Source organism: Toxorhynchites rutilus, chromosome 3, assembly GCF_029784135.1.
Source record: "Toxorhynchites rutilus septentrionalis strain SRP chromosome 3, ASM2978413v1, whole genome shotgun sequence".
NCBI classification, from domain to species: Eukaryota; Metazoa; Arthropoda; class Insecta; order Diptera; family Culicidae; genus Toxorhynchites; species Toxorhynchites rutilus.
In genome coordinates this window covers 216,830,639-216,853,547 of record NC_073746.1, presented here as the reverse complement: position 1 = coordinate 216,853,547, position 22,909 = coordinate 216,830,639, and the positions used below count along the sequence as shown (strand labels likewise).

The 22,909-nt window shown below is 38.8% G+C and overlaps 1 protein-coding gene across 3 annotated transcripts in view; it reads left to right on the top strand.

Annotated features, from left to right (window-relative positions):
• LOC129776416 (protein eva-1-like) overlaps positions 1–22,909 on the top strand; it is a 416,080-nt gene that overhangs the window by 246,709 nt on the left and 146,462 nt on the right. For all 3 annotated transcript variants that reach the window (XM_055782044.1, XM_055782042.1, XM_055782043.1), the window contains one exon: positions 1,278–1,400. In XM_055782044.1, the coding sequence (XP_055638019.1) occupies positions 1,278–1,400 (123 nt within the window). The remainder of the gene's footprint in view (positions 1–1,277; positions 1,401–22,909) is intronic.

Genomic DNA, 22,909 nt, shown 5'->3' with positions numbered 1-22,909 from the left:
TCTTTGGAAACATAAAAAAAAAATTTTTTGATACCGCGCAACACTCAAAAAAATCTGAAAAAAATCACACATATCTAGAAAAGCCGTAGAAACACATTAAAATATGAATTAGAGTAGTACTGAATCTCTAAATCCCAAAAAAAAAATTTTCAAGATTTCATTATTTTTTTTAGTACTAAAATTTTTGATGAAATTTTTTTTTGATAATTTTTTTTGATACATCGTAGTAAGATGCACATTCAGTATTTTTTTCAAATTTTTATCTCGGATCTATTGAGGATGGCGTGAAATGCACGAAAAAGTACGTTTGTCACTATAGATCCTACGTCAAACCACATAGGGGTTCAAATAAACCGCCAAAATTTCTTATTTAATATCCTTTACTATATTTGCCATACAGCTAGTGATTTGGTTTGGGGGCACTTTTTACTCCCTTACCCGGCCAGGCCCTTTCACTTTATCTCACAGTATGTTTCATCCACATTTATGAAACGACGCACAATATAATTTTTATTCATTCTGAAACACTTCAAATGTTCTTGGACTTCCTTTAATAATTTCATTCAAAAAAATTTGAGATCACGCGAAATGTTTCACTCCTCCTGTCTCTTCTACCTTAACGTGTCAAAGTCAATATGCCGCGACGGTATCAACCAAAGTACTAAAGCGAATTTAAATATTATTTTTAACGCTACGTAATTAGCCTCCCGGCGAGCATGATATGCACTAATGAAACCGAAATCAATTAACGGTACTTTACCTCCCAGCAGGACGACATGAAACGCCAAAAAAAAAGAAAACGTAACGGTCATACTTTTTTTAAAGGTCCCTATCATACCACGCCCTCCCGATGACATAGCGCGGACAACGCACTGCATGGGAGATATTATGATAACGGTGCAGATGTTGCTCGTGAGAAAACTCTCGTCCGGCATAAATCTCTATTCCACTAATTTGTACATCTAATTGTACGGACGATGCTGAGAGAATATGATAAACGGTAGCCATAAATATTGCATACGCCATAGGCGTTTCACTACCTCGTGTGATAATAATAAATTATGTGATAATAGGGAATGGAGATTTATTACGGAAGTCTCGGTTGGACAGCGTTTTTCAAATGGGTGCACTTTTTGTATTCTTCTCGCAGACATTCGGTGTATCTTTGTGGGGTTCAGCACTAGATGATTTAACATTTCATCGTCTCCAAAAACTGTCGAGACAAATTAATGCGCTAAAACGGATCTCTATTATGTTGTTTTTTTTTATCTTTCCAGCACTGCTGTCAGGCACACTGCGAACATATCAAAGAGCCGGATGTGATCGTGAGCTAGTCACCCTGGGCTGCCCTCGGGGCACAAGCATATCGATAGAGGTAGCGCAGTATGGACGAAGTGGAGGTAAGTTGGAATCAGCCATCAATCTGATAACAATCTGATGAGGATAACCTGTTAGATTTATCCAGTAAGATTATTACATTAGATACGTTTTGAATATCGTTAAATGAAGTTTTTGTTTCACTTGTCCCTTTTTTTGTTCATTGAGTTTGTTCTTTCCTGAAAGACCTCCTGTGCTACACGTAATCCCCAGACAAAAAGTTCCAAAATCTCCCCACTCCAGGGCCACCAACACTAGAACAATCTCATGCGCCAGTAGCTCTTCAGTTTCATCGAATGGATTAGGTGGGAGAGTTGAGAGTCAAATTATCTGATTTGTATGAAATCCTGTACTAGAAACTCTAGAGTATTACAGCCCGTTAAAAAGTTCAGTACTCCATACTAATGCTAATGCCTCTTTTTCGAAATTACAATATGTATGTGTGTTTGTGTCGTACTGGAACACAAACACACATACATATGACAAAACTTTGAAAAAAAAATCCAAACCAGTGCTTCAATCCATTTACATATAATAATTTATTTGCATTGTTCGAAGAAATTTATAACATCTGTAGTTAAAACAATAGATCACCTTCTCAGATAGCAGTGAAACGTTGTGGGTGTAGAGACATGGGTCATTTAAGCAACTTTGCATACTTGAAATATTCGAAAAAGAATTAGACTACTTTTTGGAAAAAGACAATTTTTGACGTAGGACTACGTCTAACCGGAAGATATAGGGGGTGAAATGGAAATCTAGGCACTGAACAAGTAGGAAAAAATGCAAGATTTGGAACGCTTATAACTCGAGCATTTCTCAATAGATCGCAAAGGTTTTTGCATCAATTGATAGGAAATATATCTACGCATCTATCATAACGAATAACATTTCATTTTTCTGGAGATAAATAATTGAATAATTGTGAAATATCAAGCATTGTCAAAATACACTATGTGCTGTTTTTGATTGGTCCATTTTGTGCTCCTCAAATCGTACCGACCAAAACGGGCAACCAGAGCAGCAGCGAAATAGAATGAAGCACGAATGGAAAGGAAGAAGAAAAAAATGAACGAAACATTGGTCGCAGTCTCACACATGCGTAATTCTCGAGCCAGCCAGTCAGCTTAAAAATCCCCGCTCCGCTGCCGTAACGATCATTCTCATTCAAACCGTACACCACATCGGTTCGCATCACAACACATCAACAAACCAATCCAAGCAGCCATGTCTGGACATGGTAAATGAGGAAAACTGAAGGGAAAGGCAAAATCCCGCTCGAACCGTGTTGATCTGGAATTCCCCGCAAAGGTAGCTAGGCCGAGCGCGTTAGTACCAGTGCAGCAGTCCACCTAGCCGGCGTTATATAGTTTCGGCCGCCGAAGTGATCGAGTTAGCTGGCAAAGCTGCTCGCGACAATAAGAAAACCCGCATTCGGAACAGACCACATTCGGTTCGGTGGACATCAAGACAACAGGCAGTTGCAGCGAGTGGCGAGTGGCAAACGCAATCGCAAAACGGCATCAGGTAGCAGAAGAAAAAAGTTTGTTCTTTATACAAACTGCTTTGGTGGCAAATCCAGAACAAGGCGGCATCGAGGGCGTTCGAAATGGTTTTTTTTTCAAAACCACGAGTACTAAGTTTTCTAAATTGGAACCATTCCATAAAACAAGGCGCTTTTCAGGGCCATTAAACCTTCCAAAAAAGAGTTTAGGAAATACAGTTCAATGCTTTCTAAAACAATATCCAAAATTATAATAAAACACAAATTGATTTTTTCATAATTTGTTTGCCAGGATATGATGAGTATGTGAATTTGGCAGTTGTTCTGAGCTTATTGATTTTCACCAATTCTTAAATTGCTTCTAGATTGAAAGTACAGTAATTTACACTTATCTCGACATTTAACTAATTGGACGGACATGTAATGCGACATATTTAGTTGGACATTTTTGTAAACATAGAGTTCGGGGTCCAAATTATGACCCCACATTGAAAGTTGACACTGTACCACTGTCATCGCAAATGTTCAATTACAGGTTAAAATTACCTCCAATCCAATACTGAGTGGTGATAATGCGACGTGCCATTGAATGTAATTTACTGTAAAATATGTCACAAGCTGGATGGGAAGAAATTTTCCAACTGTGGAAGCTGTGGCGAGTGGCAAATGCAATCGCTAAACAGAAAGGTTTAGCCGAACAAGATGGGGATATCGAGTGATAACAAAACAATAAACTTTTTAGATTGAAGACAATTTTGTGATCCTGAAAAGGACCCTTTTTAGCCTGCATGTGAATCCAACGAGCGAACAAATCGTAATGAATGTATTTTTTTGCCATCGCTCCCTTTTAACGCTCATTCGTTCGTCTCGTTGGACTCGCCCCTCTGGCTGAGTCTGCCGATTTGTATCTATCCTGTGAGTGTGTACCGCTAGAGTATAAAACACGCGGACCCCAAAAAAATATGTTATTTTCTTTCAAACCGTAAACCCGTGTGGTTGTACGGCATCGGCATCGTGGACGTAACAAAGGAGGACAAGTTAAGGGAAAGGCAAAGTCTCACTCGAACCGCGCAGGTCTCCATTTCCTTGTTGGTCGCATTCACTGATTGCTCCGCAAGGGTAACTAGGCCGAACGGATTGGAGCTGGAGCACAAGTATACCTAACAGCGATTATAGAGTTTCGGTCGTCGGAGTGCTCGAGTTGGCTTGCAAAGCTGCTCACGACAATCAGAAAACCCGCATCAAGAACAGAGCAGCTTCGGTTCGGCGCTCATCAAGGCAACAATTAGTTTCAGTGAGTGGCAAAGTGTTTCTCCGGCACGTCGCATTAAATGTAATTTACTGAACAACATGTCACAAGCTGGATAGCAAGAAATTTTCCAACTGTGAAAGCTGTGGCGAGTGGCAAACGCAATAGCTAAACAGGAAGGTGTAACCGAACAAGATGGGAATATCGAGTGATAACAAAAACACAACACCAAAGGTTCTTTTCAGAACCATCACATATTCATAAAGAGTAAACAGTAAACTAATCAATTTTTCAGGTAGATAGGTAGGTATTCACGTAGAAGAAAATAAAACAATATATTTAAAATATATATTTAACAAAAGATGTCCCCTTTGTATAGTCCTACGTCACTCCGGTTATGTCCCCGACATTACCCACCCGTCTTTTTTTTAATTTTTTACAAAAAGTTATAGCTTAAAATCTATGATACCTTAAACATTCTTGTCGAAGGATGAAATGTAGGAAATTATTTAAATTTTCACAAAAAATACCACACATTTTTTGGAAAAAAATTTCGCTGACAAAAAAGTTATTTTAACAATTAAAACCATTTTTTTAAATTCCCAAATGTATATATATATATATATATATATATATATATATATATATATATATTATATATATATATATATATACATTATATATATATATATATATATATATATATATATATATATATATATATATATATATATATATATATATATATATGAATATATATGAATAGCCCTTACAATTTCCAACGGGTCGTCCATACATCGGAAGATGGGCACTTTTACAGGGAAATAGCTTTTCGAACTAAATTTTTTTCATGTTTTTTCGAAAAAAATACAACTTATCCTAATTTTGTTTAAAGTCAAGATAGCGATATACTGTATTCGACAAAGTTTTAGATCTTGTTAAAATATATACTTTTGTCGAACACATCAACTTTATATCTCTTATAGTTTTTGGAATGTAAGTCGTTTTTGTATGAAGACTCCTGAAAAAAATTATATTTTGCTCGTAACATTTTTGTGTGTAAATTCTTACATTTGACATGTTCTTGATATGTAAAAACGTAAAAATGGTACGAATTAAACATTAATACAGGTCGGACTTGATTATCCGGAGTATTGATTTTTTTTTCACTCCGGATAATCGAATCCTCCGGATAATCAAGTCGAAAAAAAATTTTTTTTTCGTTTTTTGCATGTATTTTTTGTTTTTTGAATATTAAAGAGGAATTTGATTTTTGATTCATCCCCTTAAAGTCAGAAAACACCATTCTCACATGAAAAAATAAATTTATCCAACGCCTCTCATGAGGAGGTGATGAAAAAAAACCTTATACGCATATGTTCGAATTTCAACAATGACAGAGTTATAGAACTCTGTTTCGGACTCTGTTGCCTCAAACTGGCTCTTAATTAAAAAGTACGCTACGGAAGACAGCTCTGTTGCCTTCATTTGAAAGATGAGAAGATTTAGTATAGGATATAGTAGTAGAACATCTAAATTAGTGTATTTTAATAACATTTTGGAAGTGAAAAACTTAAAAGTTAATAATTTTTAATGTGTTATTATTACTTTTATCCTAAAAATTGTACTAACTGTATTGTTCCAATCAATTAAATTGAAGCTGTCAAACCGCTCTACAATTTGTTCTTTAACACCTAAATTCTATCTTTCTTGATTTGGCTGCAATATCGATATAAAGAATTCCTGATAAAAATCAAGCAAAATCTCCAAAAATCACTATTTTTACCCCACTGTACATGTAATAGCCACTCAAATTTCAACTTAACGTTGGAAGTTGGAACGTTGGAACATTTCTTCTTGAAATAAGTCATATTTGAAATATAAAAAAAATATGTTTTTCCAAACTGTATATAATCGAGTCCAAAATTGTATATTTAACGAATCACATATAATCGAGTCTGTATATAATCGAGTCCGACCTGTATCAAATGAAAGTGCTTGACTAGTAGAACATAGCAGATCATGAAAAATTCAAATCTAAGATGGCCGCAGTCCCCAAATAACTGATTACTTTTTAATGGTTTCATTCAGTTTGCCCTGTTTGTATGTATGTTTGAGTGTTTGTAGGATTGCCCCACATTAATTGAAATTTGATTCCGTTCCTGATCACTGATTGTTCTGAAATTTGGAACATACCTTTAATTATACTGCCATTATAAAACGTAGACTACATTATGAACAACATAAATTCGAAAAGGCCACTGCCACTAAATAATCGCCTAGTTTTTTTTTGGCATTCCCCTCAATACAGGGAAACTTCGATATAGCGTATCCTCGTTATAACGTACATATTTTCAAAGTCCAAAGGAAAAGGAATTTTTTGTATATTATTTTTCTGAAAGAACAATGAATTATCTGTATTTTGATACTAAAGCTTGGTTTGTACTTTTAAGCAATCCCGAAGTACAACTGATTCCGGATTCTAAATGAATCAAATTTTAATCAACAGTACGAAGAGAAACATCATGAGAACGGTGGCTTCGTCTTCTAGTTTAATTTATCCATTAATCTTACTCAAACAGCAACACAATAAAGTAATATAAGCTACGTTTCTGAGTTCTTTATTATGTTGCGATATACAATTCGATACAACGTACAATTTTGAAAGTAAAATGTACGTTATATCGAAGTTACCCTGTATTGTTATCAAATGAAATGATTTGACTAATAGAATATAGTAAATAATTAAAATATTCCGAAGAAAGTTAGGTAAGAAATAAAAATTGAAAAATTTAAATGGTTTTATTGTAGAGATACCATTGTAGTATACTAATGTTACATATAATTTACTAAAAACTAGAAAATAAAATAAATAAAACAGCTTTTTAAGTTATACGAATTAATGTACTAAAAGCTAGAAAATAATTAGACAAGTAACAGTTAGTAGTTATCACATCCGTTCCTTCATTTATGTTTGTGTTGTTGATATTGTAGTGTATTCTCCAAGTCAAGCCATTCAGCCATTTTTAAGCGCCGGCCAAATTGAATTTTTCAAGATCATGGAATACGCAGTTTTATAATGGTAATAGAATTAAAGGTAAACAGTGATCAGGAACGAGGTCACATTTCAATTAATGCGGGGCAATCCTACAAACACTCAAACATACATACAAACAGGGCAAGCTGAATGAAACCATTCAAAAGTAATTGTTTATTTGGGAACTGCGGCCACCTTAGATTTGTATTTTTCGTAAATAACTGTGTTCTACTAGTCAAGCCCTTTCATTTGATACCCACATTGAAGAGGTTGTAAAAAAAATATGGCACCATCTTGTGGTGGCGTCCATCTTGGATTTGCATTTTTCATAAATAACTGTATTCTACTAGTCAAGCCCTTTCATTTGATACCCATATTGATGGGGTTGTAAAAAATATATATGACGCCATCTTGTGGTGGCGGCCATCTTGGATTTGCATTTTTCATAAATAACTGTATTCTACTAGTCAAGCTCTTTCATTTGATATCCATTTTGATGGGGTTGTGAAAAAATATATATGGCGCCATCTTGTGGTGGCGGCCATTTTGGATTTGCATTTTTCATAAATAACTGTGTTCTACTAGTCAAGCCCTTTCATTTGATACCCATATTGGCTATTCAATATGGAATTATTATACCTAATTATTCAAAATTTCCGAAAATCAAAAATAAAATACTCCGGATAATCGAATCCCGGATAATCGAGTCCGACCTGTACTATTGACGTAGGATTACGTCTTTCGGGGACATATTGGAGTACAAATTGAAAAACGAAAATCGATCGCGTCGTGAAAAATGTCCAATTTCAAACACTTATTACTCATTCATTTCATGATGGATTGGTGAGATTTTGGCATCAAACGATATCGGCACTCCATAAAAAATTTTCACATTGAATAAAACAGTATATATCATGTAACTAACTATCGAACAATTGAAAAATCTCAACCCCTATCCAAACAGAGATACCCAGTCCTGATTGGTCGAAATTGACGTCATTTATTTTCGCGTCCGATTTGTTCGTTCACCGGCAAGCTGCATGGAAATCGATTAGGAGGCGCCTACTTCACACATACCAAATGATATAAAAGAAAGGAGTATTCGTGGATCTCATCCATGCAGTAGAGGCGAATGAACTGAAAAGTTTAAACCCTCTTAAAGCCAAAAAGAAGAAGAAGAAGATCTCATCCATTCTTACAACGGACGTGGAACGGACAACAACAAATGGAGAGCAGCAGCAGTGGAACATAGAAGTTGAGCGGTCAAAATGCGAGCTGTGCCTCACATCGAGCTTCTATGGCAGCATAAGCAGCGGCAAACTGTAGCAACGGTTGCTGAAACCGGTTTACTACTAGTGGCAGCAGCAAGCGTCACGAGCTGATCGTTTCAGGCACGCTCTCTCCGTCAGAAGTGCGAGAACGTGCTTTTTGGCATCGTGAAAGTGCAGCATCGAATCTGAGCGGCCAACAAATGAGCTGTGTCTCACATCGAACTTAAGTGGCAGTAGCAGCACCAGCAACAGCAGCAGCGGTAAACATCGAGGTCAAGCATCAACAATCGAGCTGTGTCTCGCATCGGTCCACTACTTGTGGCAACAACAAACATCATGAGTAGAAAGTTTCAGGCATGCTCCCTTTCTCTGCTGCAGCTGCTCAATCAAATTTCTCATTCTTGTTCGACGCTCAGATCGGTGAACATCTGTGTTTCTAGTGTGCATTGCTGGTATTTTCCACATCAATCAACACGACTGGATGCCACAAAGGAATATAAGGAGAGGAGCGAAGCGCATCGTAAACAATTTTTGTTGTTTCTAGTGTGCATTGCTGGTACTCCTCTTCACATCAACCAATACAATTGGATGTGGTAATGGAGGCAAAGGAGACAAAGGACTCGGTAAAGGAAGATCGTATCGCAAGGTTCTACATGACAACATCCAGTGTATCAAAACCGCTATCCGTTGTTTAGCTCGCCGTGATGGTGTCAACGAAACCCTCGCAAACTGACGCACGGAAGCCGAAGATGCCAAAGCCTTGGAAAGCAGTAGCGACTAAAACATCATATTACTACGCAGCAGATTCCACAAACCCATTAAACCCTTCCAGTCCTTTTCAGGACTTTCGATATTGCTTCGAAACGAAGGAGTTTAATTTATTGTTTTTTTTTCCTTTAGTTCATCCATATATAACACAGGAGGCATCACAGAGAGCGGTTTTCATCTCGTTCCACTTCGGTATCTTTTATCTAATAAGCACCATCCAACGACTGTTTACTGGTGGAGAGAACAAACAATACCCAACAACAAAACAAAACGACCCTTTTCAGAGCCACCAAATCATTATCAAAGAGTTTAATGATGTAATTCTTCAAACATATCCAAAATCAACAGATAGCCTAACGGAATCCTACGTCAACTATGCGGTCGTGTCTCAGACACAATCCTCTTAAATAGTTGTTCGAACAACTCTTTCCATTTAAATGTGCCCATCGTCCTACATTTCCTACATTTCATTTTGTGACCAACTTTTTGTAGATCTTATAGTTTTTAAGTTGAGATATTCCGAAAAAAAGTTGAAAAAACTCAAAATTTGAAAAAAAAACTACTAAAACATCTATCAGACATACAAAATTTTAGTCAAAGAATGGAATGGGAAATCATTTTGGTTTTCATTAAAAATTATCAGAGAATTTTTTGGTAAAAATTCATTGAAAAATTCATTGAAGAAATTCATTCTCGAAAACATATGCTTTTAAAATTCTGAACAAAATAGATATAAATAGCCCTTCATATTTCCAACAAGTTTTCCATACATCGGACATCGGGCACATTTACATGGAAAAAGGTTTTTGAACAACAACTTTTTCATTTTTTTCTTTGAATGAATACTATTAATGTTTAATTTGTAACATTTTTATTTATACATATCGCAAATTTCATGCTCTCTAACTTTTCTCTATTCAGAAACATGTCAAGAACAAATCAAACGTGAGAATTTACATACAAAAATGTTACGAGCAAAACATTTTTTTTTCAGGAGTCTTCATACAAAAAAGACTTATATCTATCGCTATCTTGACTTTAAACAAAATAAGGGATAGTTGTATTTTTTTCGAAGAAAACACGAAAAAGTTTTTGTTCGAGAAACTTTTTCCCTGGAAAAGTGCCCATCGGAAGACTTGTTGGAAATTGTAAGGGCTATATATATATATATATATATATATATATATATATATATATATATATATATATATATATATATATATATATTAGGCTGTCAAAAAAGTCCTGCGGTATTTCCGCGAGGTGTCGTAAGCGCGTAGTTCTAGTTGTATTCATTGTATCGAGTCATACTATAGCTTGTTGGAAAGGTATTTCTGCTATAATATAGTCCTTGACAGTGTTTTGTTTGGTTAAGTCGTTCGTGAGTTATAGTGTCCCAAATAAGGAGCAAAATAAAGAGAAAATCCGACATATTTTACAGTACTACTATGACAAAGGCAAAAATGCATCTCAAGCTGCCAATAAAATTTGTGCAGTTTATGGACCCGATACAGTTTCCATTTCCACCGCACAACGATGGTTTCAACGTTTTCGTTCTGGTGTAGAGGACGTCGAAGATGCGCCACGCTCCGGAAGGCCTGTCGTCGAAAATTGCGACAAAATCGCTGAATTAGCCGAGAAAGACCGGCATAGTAGCAGCCGTAGCATCGGCCAAGAGCTGGGGATAAGTCATCAAACCGTTATTAACCATTTGAAGAAGCTTGGATTCACAAAGAAGCTCGATGTATGGGTGCCACACACGTTGACGCAAAAAAACATCTTTGACCGTATCGACGCATGTGAATCGCCGCTGAATCGCATCAAAATCGACCCGTTTCTGAAGCGGATGGTGACTGGCGATGAAAAGTGGGTCACTTACGACAACGTGAAGCGCAAACGGTCGTGGTCGAAGCCCGCTGAAGCGGCTTCCAAGGTGGCCAAGCCCTCATTAACGGCCAGGAAGGTTCTGCTGTGTGTTTGGTGGGATTGTCAAGGAATAATCTATTATGAGCTGCTTCCCTATGGCCAAACGCTCAATTCGGACCTGTACTGCCAACAACTGGACCGCTTGAAGGTAGCACTCATGAAGAAGAGGCCATCTTTGATAAACAGAGGCCGCATTGTCTTCCATCAGGACAACGCCAGGCCACACACTTCTTTGGTGACGCGCCAGAAGCTCCGGGAGCTAGGATGGGAGGTTCTTTTGCATCCGCCGTATAGTCCGGACCTTGTACCAAGTGACTACCACCTGTTTTTGTCCATGGCGAACGAGCTAGGTAGTCAGAAGTTAGCCACAAAAGAAGCCTGTGAAAATTGGTTATCCGAGTTTTTTGCCAATAACGAAGCGAACTTCTATAACAGGGGTATTATGAAGTTGGCATCTCGTTGGGAACAAGTCATCGAACAAAACGGCGCATATTTGACTTAAAACAGATGATTGTAACTAATTTTATGAACAAATGGAAAATCAAAAAAAATACCGCAGGACTTTTTTGACAGCCTAATATATTGTCGGGGTTCAGCCAAAATGAACCAAACTTAACACCTGGTTCGTTGTGGTTGAACACAAGTATGAAAAATGCAGAACACCCCTCTTAACACGCTTCTACACTTCGTGGCCGTCCTTTGGCTGTCTTACTTACCAGATCTCGACGACATCTGATTCCAGGAGCTGTCCGAAATAGAAACATCTGTTAAAGATTCGGATCTGCCTTCTTGAAGAAAACGATCACTGTCGTCCGATGCCATATTGTGGGTTTATGGTTCGCTTTGGTTGAATGCGATTTCGTTTTTTTACAGTCTGCTACACAGAATTTTTGTTTTGGATATGTTGTCAATTACCCGAATGGCATGGTCATTTTTCAACCCATCTGGCGTAAAACTGAGAGGAACATGGACTGATAAAAATTGACGTTGATTTACACTAATCCTTGGTTCAATACAGCGGTTCCTATCGTTACATTTCACTACTTTCAAAAGCCCCTGGGATGTCCTTATGTGACGAGCAAACCACTCTGCCTAATATCGTACTAATTCCGCTTCATCAATTTTGGAGTTTGCGATCTCAATATATTCTGCTTTGAGGTAATATCCGTCGATCGCTAGATTATTCCACAAATCAGCTAACGATTCCCCTGCACACATAAAAAGTTCCGTTTCCAGTTGAGATCCCTCATGATCATGAGGAAGTATTGAACCTACTAACTCCCGGGGAAGAGCAGCCATCCGACGTTCAAAGATTGAAAGCACTGCGTCCTGAAGCTTTTGTAGTAACGCGTATTGGATCAAGTGAATCTTGATTAAAATGATAAATGAAGAATAAATGATAAATCGAAAATATCGATGACCTTTTTAAAACAGGTTCTCGTCTGGTCCTCCATCCACATTATTTATGATTAGTGGCTTGATTATTCCTTGAAGCTGAATAATCTTGAATTCAGTCAGCTCGCCCACTTTTTTCAAAATCGAGCCCACGAGATAATGCGTTCATAGAAGTTCTTCTGAACTTCTTCCTGAACGAACTGCAACGTACATTGGACCACTGTTTTAAACTGCTACATCATGACCAAGGTGCCCACGCATCCTGCGGTAACAGACGGAATAAGCTTTTGTTCAGCAGCCATGACAAAACCAAGATCTGTGTTTCTAGTCTGAAAAAACCTTTTCATCTTATCGTTTTCTCAAAAAATCTGTATTGAAATCTAGATTGATAAATTGAAATTATTGATTGTTTGAAATTAGATTGATAAGTCCAATTTTTAAGGATAACTTTCGCTTTAGTATCATTGATTGGTTTTTGGTGGAATTATCGATTAGACGATGTTGAAGGTATCCACGTAATGTCAGGAAACATTCATATTCTCGCCCAGTTCAGAAGCTTCTATTTCTTCATCTTCAACACCTACGTAGATATCTTCAGATACTTCTCTATATCTCCAAAGTCTGTTCCTGGAACACTTTTGATGTATTATATTTGGCATATTTTACTCATGAAAGCAAGATAAAATGTTCCGGTGTTCGAATTAATCTGAGTGAATTCAGGTGTTTCAGTTTGTTTCAACTATTCAACAATCAATAACAAAACTTAGTTAAAACAAAGTAAAAAAGAATTTCGGTCGTAGTTGAATTTATCTAGGTTATGGTCAACGACGGATTCCAGTGAGAGCGGATGAATTCAGCATTTGCAATGGTTCGAGCTTAAATATTTTCTGAACTGATTTAATACCTTCTTTTTGCTTTGAGCTGTACATTTTCAATTCATTTGAAAAATAAACTTTGGAATTTCCATTATATGTGCTTTAATAAGAAAAAGATTAACGATTATTTATTTATTATAACGCTATATCAATAAAATAGGTGAGGAAAAATATTATTAACCTCAAGCCATTATTGCAACGTTATTTTAAAAATTCTGTAAATTCTATATGAAACATAAAAACAGGAAGTGGGTTATATCTATGGTATAACCGCAAGGGTGACGTAAGACTATCGTTGATTTAGAGATCATTTGTTTGAAGTTGAATCTAAATCCATTCTGAATGAATGAATAAATGAATATTTGAGGGACTTCGAAAACGAGAGCGTTACGTTGGAGGCACAAGGTTTTATGCATTCAATATAGGATACGAAAAACCTTGTTCTGAAAAATAATCTTCAGAAGCTAACCTGCTAACTGTACTTGATTGACAAATCACAAACCCAAATGTATTATATGGATATTTTATGGATAGAAAACATTAAAATAAACTCTTTCGCTTGAATGTAATTTTCAATTCCAAGGGGAACTGGCAGATTATTTTCCAGCAACGATTAGATATTTCCACATTTTCCTCGATACTGGCAGCCCACCAGTGGTTAATACTAACTCGATAACCACCTGTTAATAGTACTTGATTGAAAAATATTTGGTCACAGTGTTACATGGATAGAAAACATTCAAATAAACTCTTTCACATGAATGTATTTTTAAATTCCCAGAGGAACTGGCAGGTTAATTTCCAGCAATGATTAGATCTTTCCGGAACTTTCTCGATGCTGAATGACATCCAAACGGAAAGAATTCTGCGCGTGTATGTGTCGATCCTTCGCCGTCCACCTCCTCCAGCACATTAGGCAACGATGTTGTCCTCACGAAAAATGAATGTGTCTCACCACCAGAATATCGCTTAAGTATGCTTTTTGTGTGTGATTGAATCGAGAGAAGGTGTGGTTTACGATGGCAATTTGGAAGGCAAACTAGAGGGGAATGAACTCTCTGAGCTCGGAACTTTCGGCGAATGAGCAATAATCGATTGCGGGCGCATACAATATTGGATACATACTGATTTTAACCTCCGACCGAGAAGGTCGTTTTTTCAGCAGCTCGGCGTTTTGGCGTTTTGGACAGCAGACTGGGACGTCTCCCGTTGGCGATTTGAGAAGGAGAATTATTTAATTTTTTACAGCGTGGAAGCAGAAAGCGAATAGGAGAAGGCATCAGCTCGTTTCGACCGTGTAAAGCGGGCGCTCACCGGCTAGCCGGAAAAAGCGCGCGCTTTCGTGGCGTCACTGACGCTACCCTCATAGTGCCTCTTTTAGTGTTTAGAATCAAATAATACATAGCGTGAATATACGCAAACGAATTTCAACGGTGAAGTGATTGAACTGAAAGTGTATACGACTGAAAAATGTTAGTACGTTTTTCCAAATTTTCGCGTTACAGTGAATCAGTTTTGGGCTATTTCGTTTTTCTCCATTGAGTGTGTTAAGCGTTTTCTCGCACATATCCGAATAGTGTTTTGTTAGGTTTGTGTAAACCGAAACCATTCTGCCGGCTATACCCAGGGTGTAGCTAGGCAATATCATGGCGTCCAGTAGCTCCGGGCCTCCGGGAGGCCGGGCTACAAATTTTTATCAAGGAAAGCCGACTCAACGTACCGCTCCAGAGTGGGCTGACCCTCTGAACGGTAATCTTCAAATTTTACTCTTGCGTGCTACAGGAGATCATGTGTTACCATCCAACCCATTTGTTGTGAGCAAAACCATCGCCAATTTCGTGTAAGATTTTGAGAAAAAAAAACGCCCGACCATCAAAGGACGATAAGAAGAGAACGCAGTACATCTTAACGGCCAGAGACGAGGACACCATCGGTAAGCTCCTCTTAATAAATGAACTCATCGATAAAACACCTGTTGAGGTAATATATCATCCAACATTAAATCAACGCAAATGCGTTGTCACATGCCGGGAAGTGATTGATATTCCTGAATCAATAATTCTCACTGAACTTGCCGACCAACAAGTGATCGATGTTAAGCGGATCACTAGGAAGGAAAACAATATAGTTATCCCCACAGCTACCCTTATTCTGACCATTCGTGGGACAGTGATCCCAGAAGTAATTTTATTTGGATTCCTTCGCATCGGAACTCGGAATTTTTACCCGAACCCGATACAATGTTTCAAGTGCTTCCGCTTTGGACATACGTCGAAACGATGCCAACGCGAGAATCCACTCTGTCGAAATTGCGGCAAAGAACATGGCACAGAAAACAAAATATGAAACGATGTCGCCCACTGCATTAATTGCCAAGGGGACCACTCCTCTTCAAGCAGGAAGTGCCCAACATGGCTAAAAGAAAATGGAATCACCAAGATTAGAATAGATCAAGGCATTTCATATAAACAAGCCAAGGATCTTTACAACATTAAAAATAATGGACCTTCATATTCAAGTGTCCTACAAGATAGGCTAAATAATATTCAAAAACCGACTGCTAGCTGCAACAAGTGCAAATGTAGTTGCGTTTCAGCTGAAAACAGTCCGGCAACAAGTCGCGAAAGTACTCCATCCACAGTTGACACTTCTTCTTCTTCTTCAATGGCACTAACGTTTGACGTTAACGTAACGGAACTTCGCCGTCTCAACGTAGTATTACTTGCGTCATTTTTTATTAGTACTTAGTTGAGATTTCTATGCCAAATAACACGCCTTGAATGCATTCTGAGTGGCAAGCTCTAGAATACGCGTGATCACAGTGCAAGTCGGAGGAAATTTCTTTGACGGAAAATTCCCCCGACCAGAACGGGAATCGAACCCGAACACCCGGAATGTTAGTTATGACGCTAACCACTCGGCCACGGGAGCAGTTGACACTACTATGTCCGAATCTGATACCTCGACCACCGAATCAGAATATAATTCCGATGTTTCAATGACAATATCTAAGGCCCCAAGGAAAACCAAGAGGAAGATATCTTCCAAAAACACATCTTCAGAAGAGCTAAAAACCTCAGAAGATGAACTTCGACAAAATAAAGAGAAACAAAGGAAGAAGACACGAAACAATCAGGAATCAAAGGAAACCACACCACAAAAAAACAACACACAAAATAACACGCAAAACCAAAATACACAAAACAGCAACACACATAACAATACACAAAACAACAACACACAAAACAACAACACACAAAACAATAACACACAGAACAACAACACACAAAATAACAAACAAAACAACAACAAACAAAACAAAAATGACAAGAGATCCGGAAAGAACAGCACCCCTTCCAAGGGCAAATAAGATCCACCAAACCCGCCAATACATTCACTCCAATGAACAAACTAGCTATTCAGTGGAACATTCGAAGTCTCCAAAGAAATTTTCCGGAATTACAAACATTAATCAATAAATATAATCCCACAATCATAGCTCTTCAAGAGACTATGACGCAGAGAAATTTTCACAAAGATTCTATCAAAGGTTACACCACTTATTTCAAAGAAGGACCCAACCCTTCATTCAACGGGGTTGCAACTTCAATAAAAATCGGCACCCCCCACAATTTTCTCCCCGTTAACACCGCTCTACAAGCAGTAGCAATACGCATAAACCTTCCGTTTCCAATCACAGTAGCCAGCATATACATTTCTCCTACGTCCGATGTGGCTCCTCTACGGGGTCAACTGGACCACCTTCTCAACCAACTTCCCTCCCCAGTTCTCCTTATGGGTGATTTCAATGCTCACTCGTACGCCTGGGGATGCTCATACCTCAATCGAAGAGCGTCCATTTTAGAGGATTTTCTCTCCAATAATACTCTCACTCTTCTGAACAACGGCCAACACACCAGAATCAATTCTGCTTCTGGCTCTTCTTCGGCCATAGATCTCACCATCGCATCTCCTCAACTTTGTTCAAAGCTTTCATGGAACACCCACGATGATTGCTGCAACAGCGATCATCTCCCAATATGTATTTCCCTTGGCCAACCTTCTCCAGAAGTTTCAACAAGGCCGAGATGGAAATTTGAATATGCAAACTGGGCTGGCTATCAATGTGACATTGAAAGCTGCCTCTCAACCAAACAAGATTGGACACCCGAAGACTTTTCCCAAGCCGTCCTTGAGGTTGCAATACGGCACATTCCTAGAACCAGCGGAAATCCTGGTAGAAAATGCGTCCCATGGTGGACACCTGAAGTAAATACAGCCATCAAAGACAGAAGAAAAGCCTTACGCAAGCTAAGAAAGGCCCACCCGGATAACCCATCTAAGCACACTCTGCTAGAGAAATTCCAAAGGGCTCGCAACAATGCTAGAGCTATTATAAAAACAGCCAAGCATAACAGCTGGATTAAATTCGTCAACGATATTAATCCAAACACGTCGTCAAAGGAATTATGGAGCAAAATTAGCAGGCTTCATGGCAAAAAAAGAAACAATGAATACAACCTTCTAATTAACGGTCATTATACAAATGATCGGAAAACTATAGCAGAGGAAAAAATCCCCATTGATTTTAACACCGATGCAAATTTTGACTTCAACAAAACTATTTCCCTCAAAGATCTAGAATGGGCCTTAAACAAAGCAACACGCGGCTCCACTGGTCCAGATGACATCAGCTACCCAATGCTGAAAAACCTACCCTATCTTGGGAAAAAAGTTCTTTTAAAACTTTACAACAATGTATGGAACAGTGGAATTTTCCCAAATTGCTGGAAAGAGGGCCTAATAGTCTCTCTGCCTAAACCAGACAAGAATAATCACCTGCTGGACAACTTCCGTCCCATCACTCTTCTGAGTTGCGTCGGTAAAATCATGGAAAAAATTATCAACCGGCGCCTAACGACCTTTTTAGAGTCAAACAAGCTGCTCGACCCTAGACAATTTGCCTTCCGCGCGGGTAAAAGTACAGAAGACTGCCTCGTAGCTCTCGAAAAAGTCCTAGACGACGCTGCTGAAAGTAATCTGCACGCAGATGTTGTATCACTCGATCTTAGCAAGGCCTTCGATCGAGCATGGAGGTACCCAGTTCTGAAAAATCTTTTCAACTGGGGGGTTCGTGGTAGATTAGGCTTCTTCATCAAAGGGTTTCTGGAAAACAGAACCTTTAAAACAATCATCAACAATCACAAGTCTTCATTGAAAATCCTTGAAAACGGGTTTCCCCAAGGTTCAGTCCTTTCTCCAACACTGTTCAATGTTGCCATGCAACCTATTTTTGAATTAATTCCCGACAGTATAAACATTTTTGTTTATGCTGATGATATCACTCTTGTTTCTGTCAGTGGCTTTGGGTTAGCACAGAGAAAGAGACTTCAAAGTACAATTGATTCCATACAAAACTGGGCCCAAAACATAGGATTCCAATTTTCGCCAGAAAAATCCCGATTCATTCACATTGGCAAAACACTCAAACAGAAATCCGCCCTAAAGCTTAATCAAACCGAAATCCCTCAGAAGAGAACACTAAGAATACTGGGCGTAACCTTCGATACCAGACTTAACTTTTTACATCATGCTCAATTAGTCAAAAAAACAGCGAACGGTAAAATGAATATCCTGAAGTCTATTACAGGAAGTTTATCCTCTGGACACAGAGAAACATTGCTGAAAATTATCAATGTCTGGTTGATCCCCCAAATTCTCTACGGAGTAGGCATCTTCAGCCGTGGTGGGGACAGAGTACTCAACGCCATTGAACCCATCTACACCAAAGCAATAAAGCTAGCAACAGGAGCCTTCATCACGAGTCCCACTTCTGCCGTCATGGCGGAAAGTGGCCATCTACCTTTCAAATACCTTGTGACAAGAATTATCACAGGTAAAGCCATCCGACAACTTTCACTTCCTGAAAATGACCCCCATGTGCCATTAGTAATTCGAGCTAAAAACTGGTTCAAAGACCTCACAAATCAGGACCTTCCCGATATATGCGCACTTTCAACTGCCACGGGAAGAAAATGGAACGTCAAACCGCCGAACGTAAATCTTGATCTTCTCAAGTCTGTCCGTGCGGGTGACCCTCCACCAAAAGTGAAAGCCTGCTTCAATCACCTCACGGCAACCCATTTCAAGTTCGAACACCAGGTCTACACAGACGGTTCTGTTAACTCCGATGGAGTTGGGTGTGGAATTTTCGAGAACAGATACACCGGTAGCTTCTCTCTTCCACCGCAATGCTCCATCTTCAGTGCGAAAGCTTTTGCTCTATTAATAGCTACACAAGAGTGTACCCATGATCACCTTCCTACGGTAATTTTCTCCGATTCAGCTAGCTGTCTTCAAGACCTGCTCAGTGGAAACAGTAGACACCCATGGATAATACAGACAGAAGAGGCTGCTTCAGAAAAAAACGTCTCCTACTGTTGGGTTCCTGGTCATTCCGGAATCCTCGGAAACACAGCCGCAGACAAACTGGCCGGTAAGGGTAGCAAAATAGAACCACCAGTTATACCCTGTCCTCGAACTGATATAGTTCGCTGGGTCAAACAGCAAATTCGCGAAAGCTGGAACATAGGCTGGTTAAATAGCCCTCCCACCCATCTCCATCAAATCAAAAATACCACGCTTCCTAGGTTTGATCAAAACAACAGCAAAGAAAGACGGGTGCTAACCTGTCTTCGAATTGGACACACTTTTTTCACACACTCACACCTAATGGAGAAAACCGAAAGACCACTTTGCGCATGTAACTCAGCCCAAGTTTCAGTTAGGCATCTTCTACTAGAATGCCAACACATCAAAGATGCTCGTGCCCGACACAATATAGGCCAGAGTCTCCGAGACACTCTCAGTAGAGACGAGACACAGGAAACCAATCTAATTGCGTTTCTGAAAGAAACCGGCTTCTTTGGTAAAATCTAAAATACATTCTTATTTCAGTTAGTCACTTCACCGCCGCGTATGCATATACATGTAGATATAAGTAAATAAAATGTATATATATGTATACATGTACATGCGCATGCATGCACAGGTTTATGTACAAAATTAAAAATCTAACAAATAAATTGGCGTATGTATGTGTATGCATCTATAAACATATAACATACAAAAATATTAAAACAAATAAAAACATATAAACATAAACATCTTCCATATATAACTCACAAATTAACTTTTTCCAGCATATACAGCAGTACTACATAATCAAACAGCATACCTTTTAAACATTTTATTGTTCTGTTTACTAAATTCTAACCACACTAATTCATACTTATCCAGCATTTTACTAACACCATTAAATTCAACTACATTTATAAATCATCCAACATCACATCATTCCTTCCCACTCTATCCCACCCCTTTTCCTTACCTTTCCTTTCCTTATCCCCCCACCTCCCCCTCCCCCAACATTTCCTTTTGATCTAGAGCTAGGTTCTACGATGCTTTGTCGCTGCTTTGGTACTCAATAATAACAATACAATTACGTTACAGCTCATATTAAACATCTTATATGGCATAGGATCCTTTCCTACCTTCGCCCGGTTTTACATCTGAGCAGACAGGTCCGCTGAATATGGTTTTTTCTTCTTTTTCACCAGCCTCCTCAAGACTGGTGCTCAATGGCTCTTCTCAGAGCTAGAGGCGAATGAACTGAAAAGTTTAAACCCTCTTAAAGCCAAAAAGAAGAAGAAGAATATTGGATACGGAAATATCCTACTGATGGGGAAGAATAATCTTCTGAAGCTATCCTGTTAATTGCGATTGATTGAAAAACCACAAAACCAAATGTATTTGGTCACAGTGTTACATGGATAGAAAACATTCAATTAAACTCTTTCACATGAATATATTTTGAAAATTCCCAAAGGAACTGGCAGATTATTTTCAGTAACGATTAGGTATTTCCACATTTTCCTCGATACTGGAAGCCCACCAGTGGTTAATGCCAACTCGATAACCACCTGTTAATAGCACTTGATTGAAACATATTTGGTCACAGTGTAACATGGATAGAAAACATTCAATTAAACTCTTTCACATGAATATATTTTGAAAATTCCCAGAGGAACTGGCAGATTATTTTCAGTAAAGATTAGATATTTCCACATTTTCCTCGATACTGGAAGCCCACCAGTGGTTAATGCCAACTCGATAACCACCTGTTAATAGCCGCGCGTGTATGTGTGTGTAGCGATGTCTTCCCAGGGAACCGTTTGTGGCATCACTCTCCTCCTGATAGATTCCCTTCTGGCCTAGGGTGCACAAACAGGCTCTTGGTGACACCGTTCATCCGCGCTTTCATGATAAATAAAGAGCTTCATCGCAACAGCGACAACATGCTCCAATCGCTGTTCAATTAGAACTGAGTGGATTTCCGAGCGCCGCTCGCTTATATACCGATTGGTGATTTCAATAGCCTGTTTTGAAAGCAATTTTAAGACTATTGAAACAAGTTTTTGGATCAAAAAGTAATAAGTATATAACGCGTAGACATTTTATCTTTCGAATGAAGTGTTTATCATACCATTTCGTTCAGTTGTTTAGGAGCTATTAACGCTCAAAATCTCGGTCTCCGGCGTAACGCTTTCGTTTTCGAAACTTTGATTTTGAACCCCGGTATAGAAATGAAAGACGTAGTCCTACGTCAAAATTGTGATCTTTATCTACAAATTATTGGAATTATATTTTTTAGATTGTTTTAAAGGGTGTGTCATCACGGAACAAACGCTGTAGAAAATTAATTTTTAGGAATTATATCTTCAGCTCTCGCTTATAATCAGATAAGAGTGTATAGATCACGTTGGCCATGCTTCACTGTCAATTTTTCGTAAATTTGGAAAAATGTCGTCGAACGAAAAAGAGCGTCGTGAATTAATCCTGTGCAATCATTTCGAGAATCCGGAGTTGTCACATCGGGACATCCGTATGATGCTGGGAATCGTCCAATCCACGGTCAGCAGAGTACTAAAACGATACTTCGAAAACCTAACCATCGACCGGAAGATGAAGAACGGCAAAAATGGATACTCAGTGAAAAAGATCACAAGCGCGTAGTTAAGCAGTTTAGACGTGATCCGAGAAGTTCGGTCCGGGATGTCGTCAATAAGCTGAATTTGTCAAGTTCATTCGTCCAGCGGACCAAGCAGCGGGAGGGCCTGCGTACATACAAGGTTCAGAAGGCTCCTAACCGCGACGAAAGGCAAAACATGGTGGGGAAGACGCGAGCCCGGAAGCTGTACACCGAAATGCTGACGAAGCCGCATTGCCTGGTAATGGACGACGAAACCTGCGTCAAAGCGGACTTTCGTCAGCTGCCGGGCCTGTTGTTCTTCTCCGCAGAGGACAAATTCAGCGTTCCGGAGGAGATTCGCAAGCAGAAACTATCCAAGTTTGCCAAAAAGTACATGGTGTGGCAAGCGATCTGCTCTTGCGGAAAGCGGAGCGCCCCCTTCGTGATGACCGGCACGGTAAACGGGCAGGTTTACC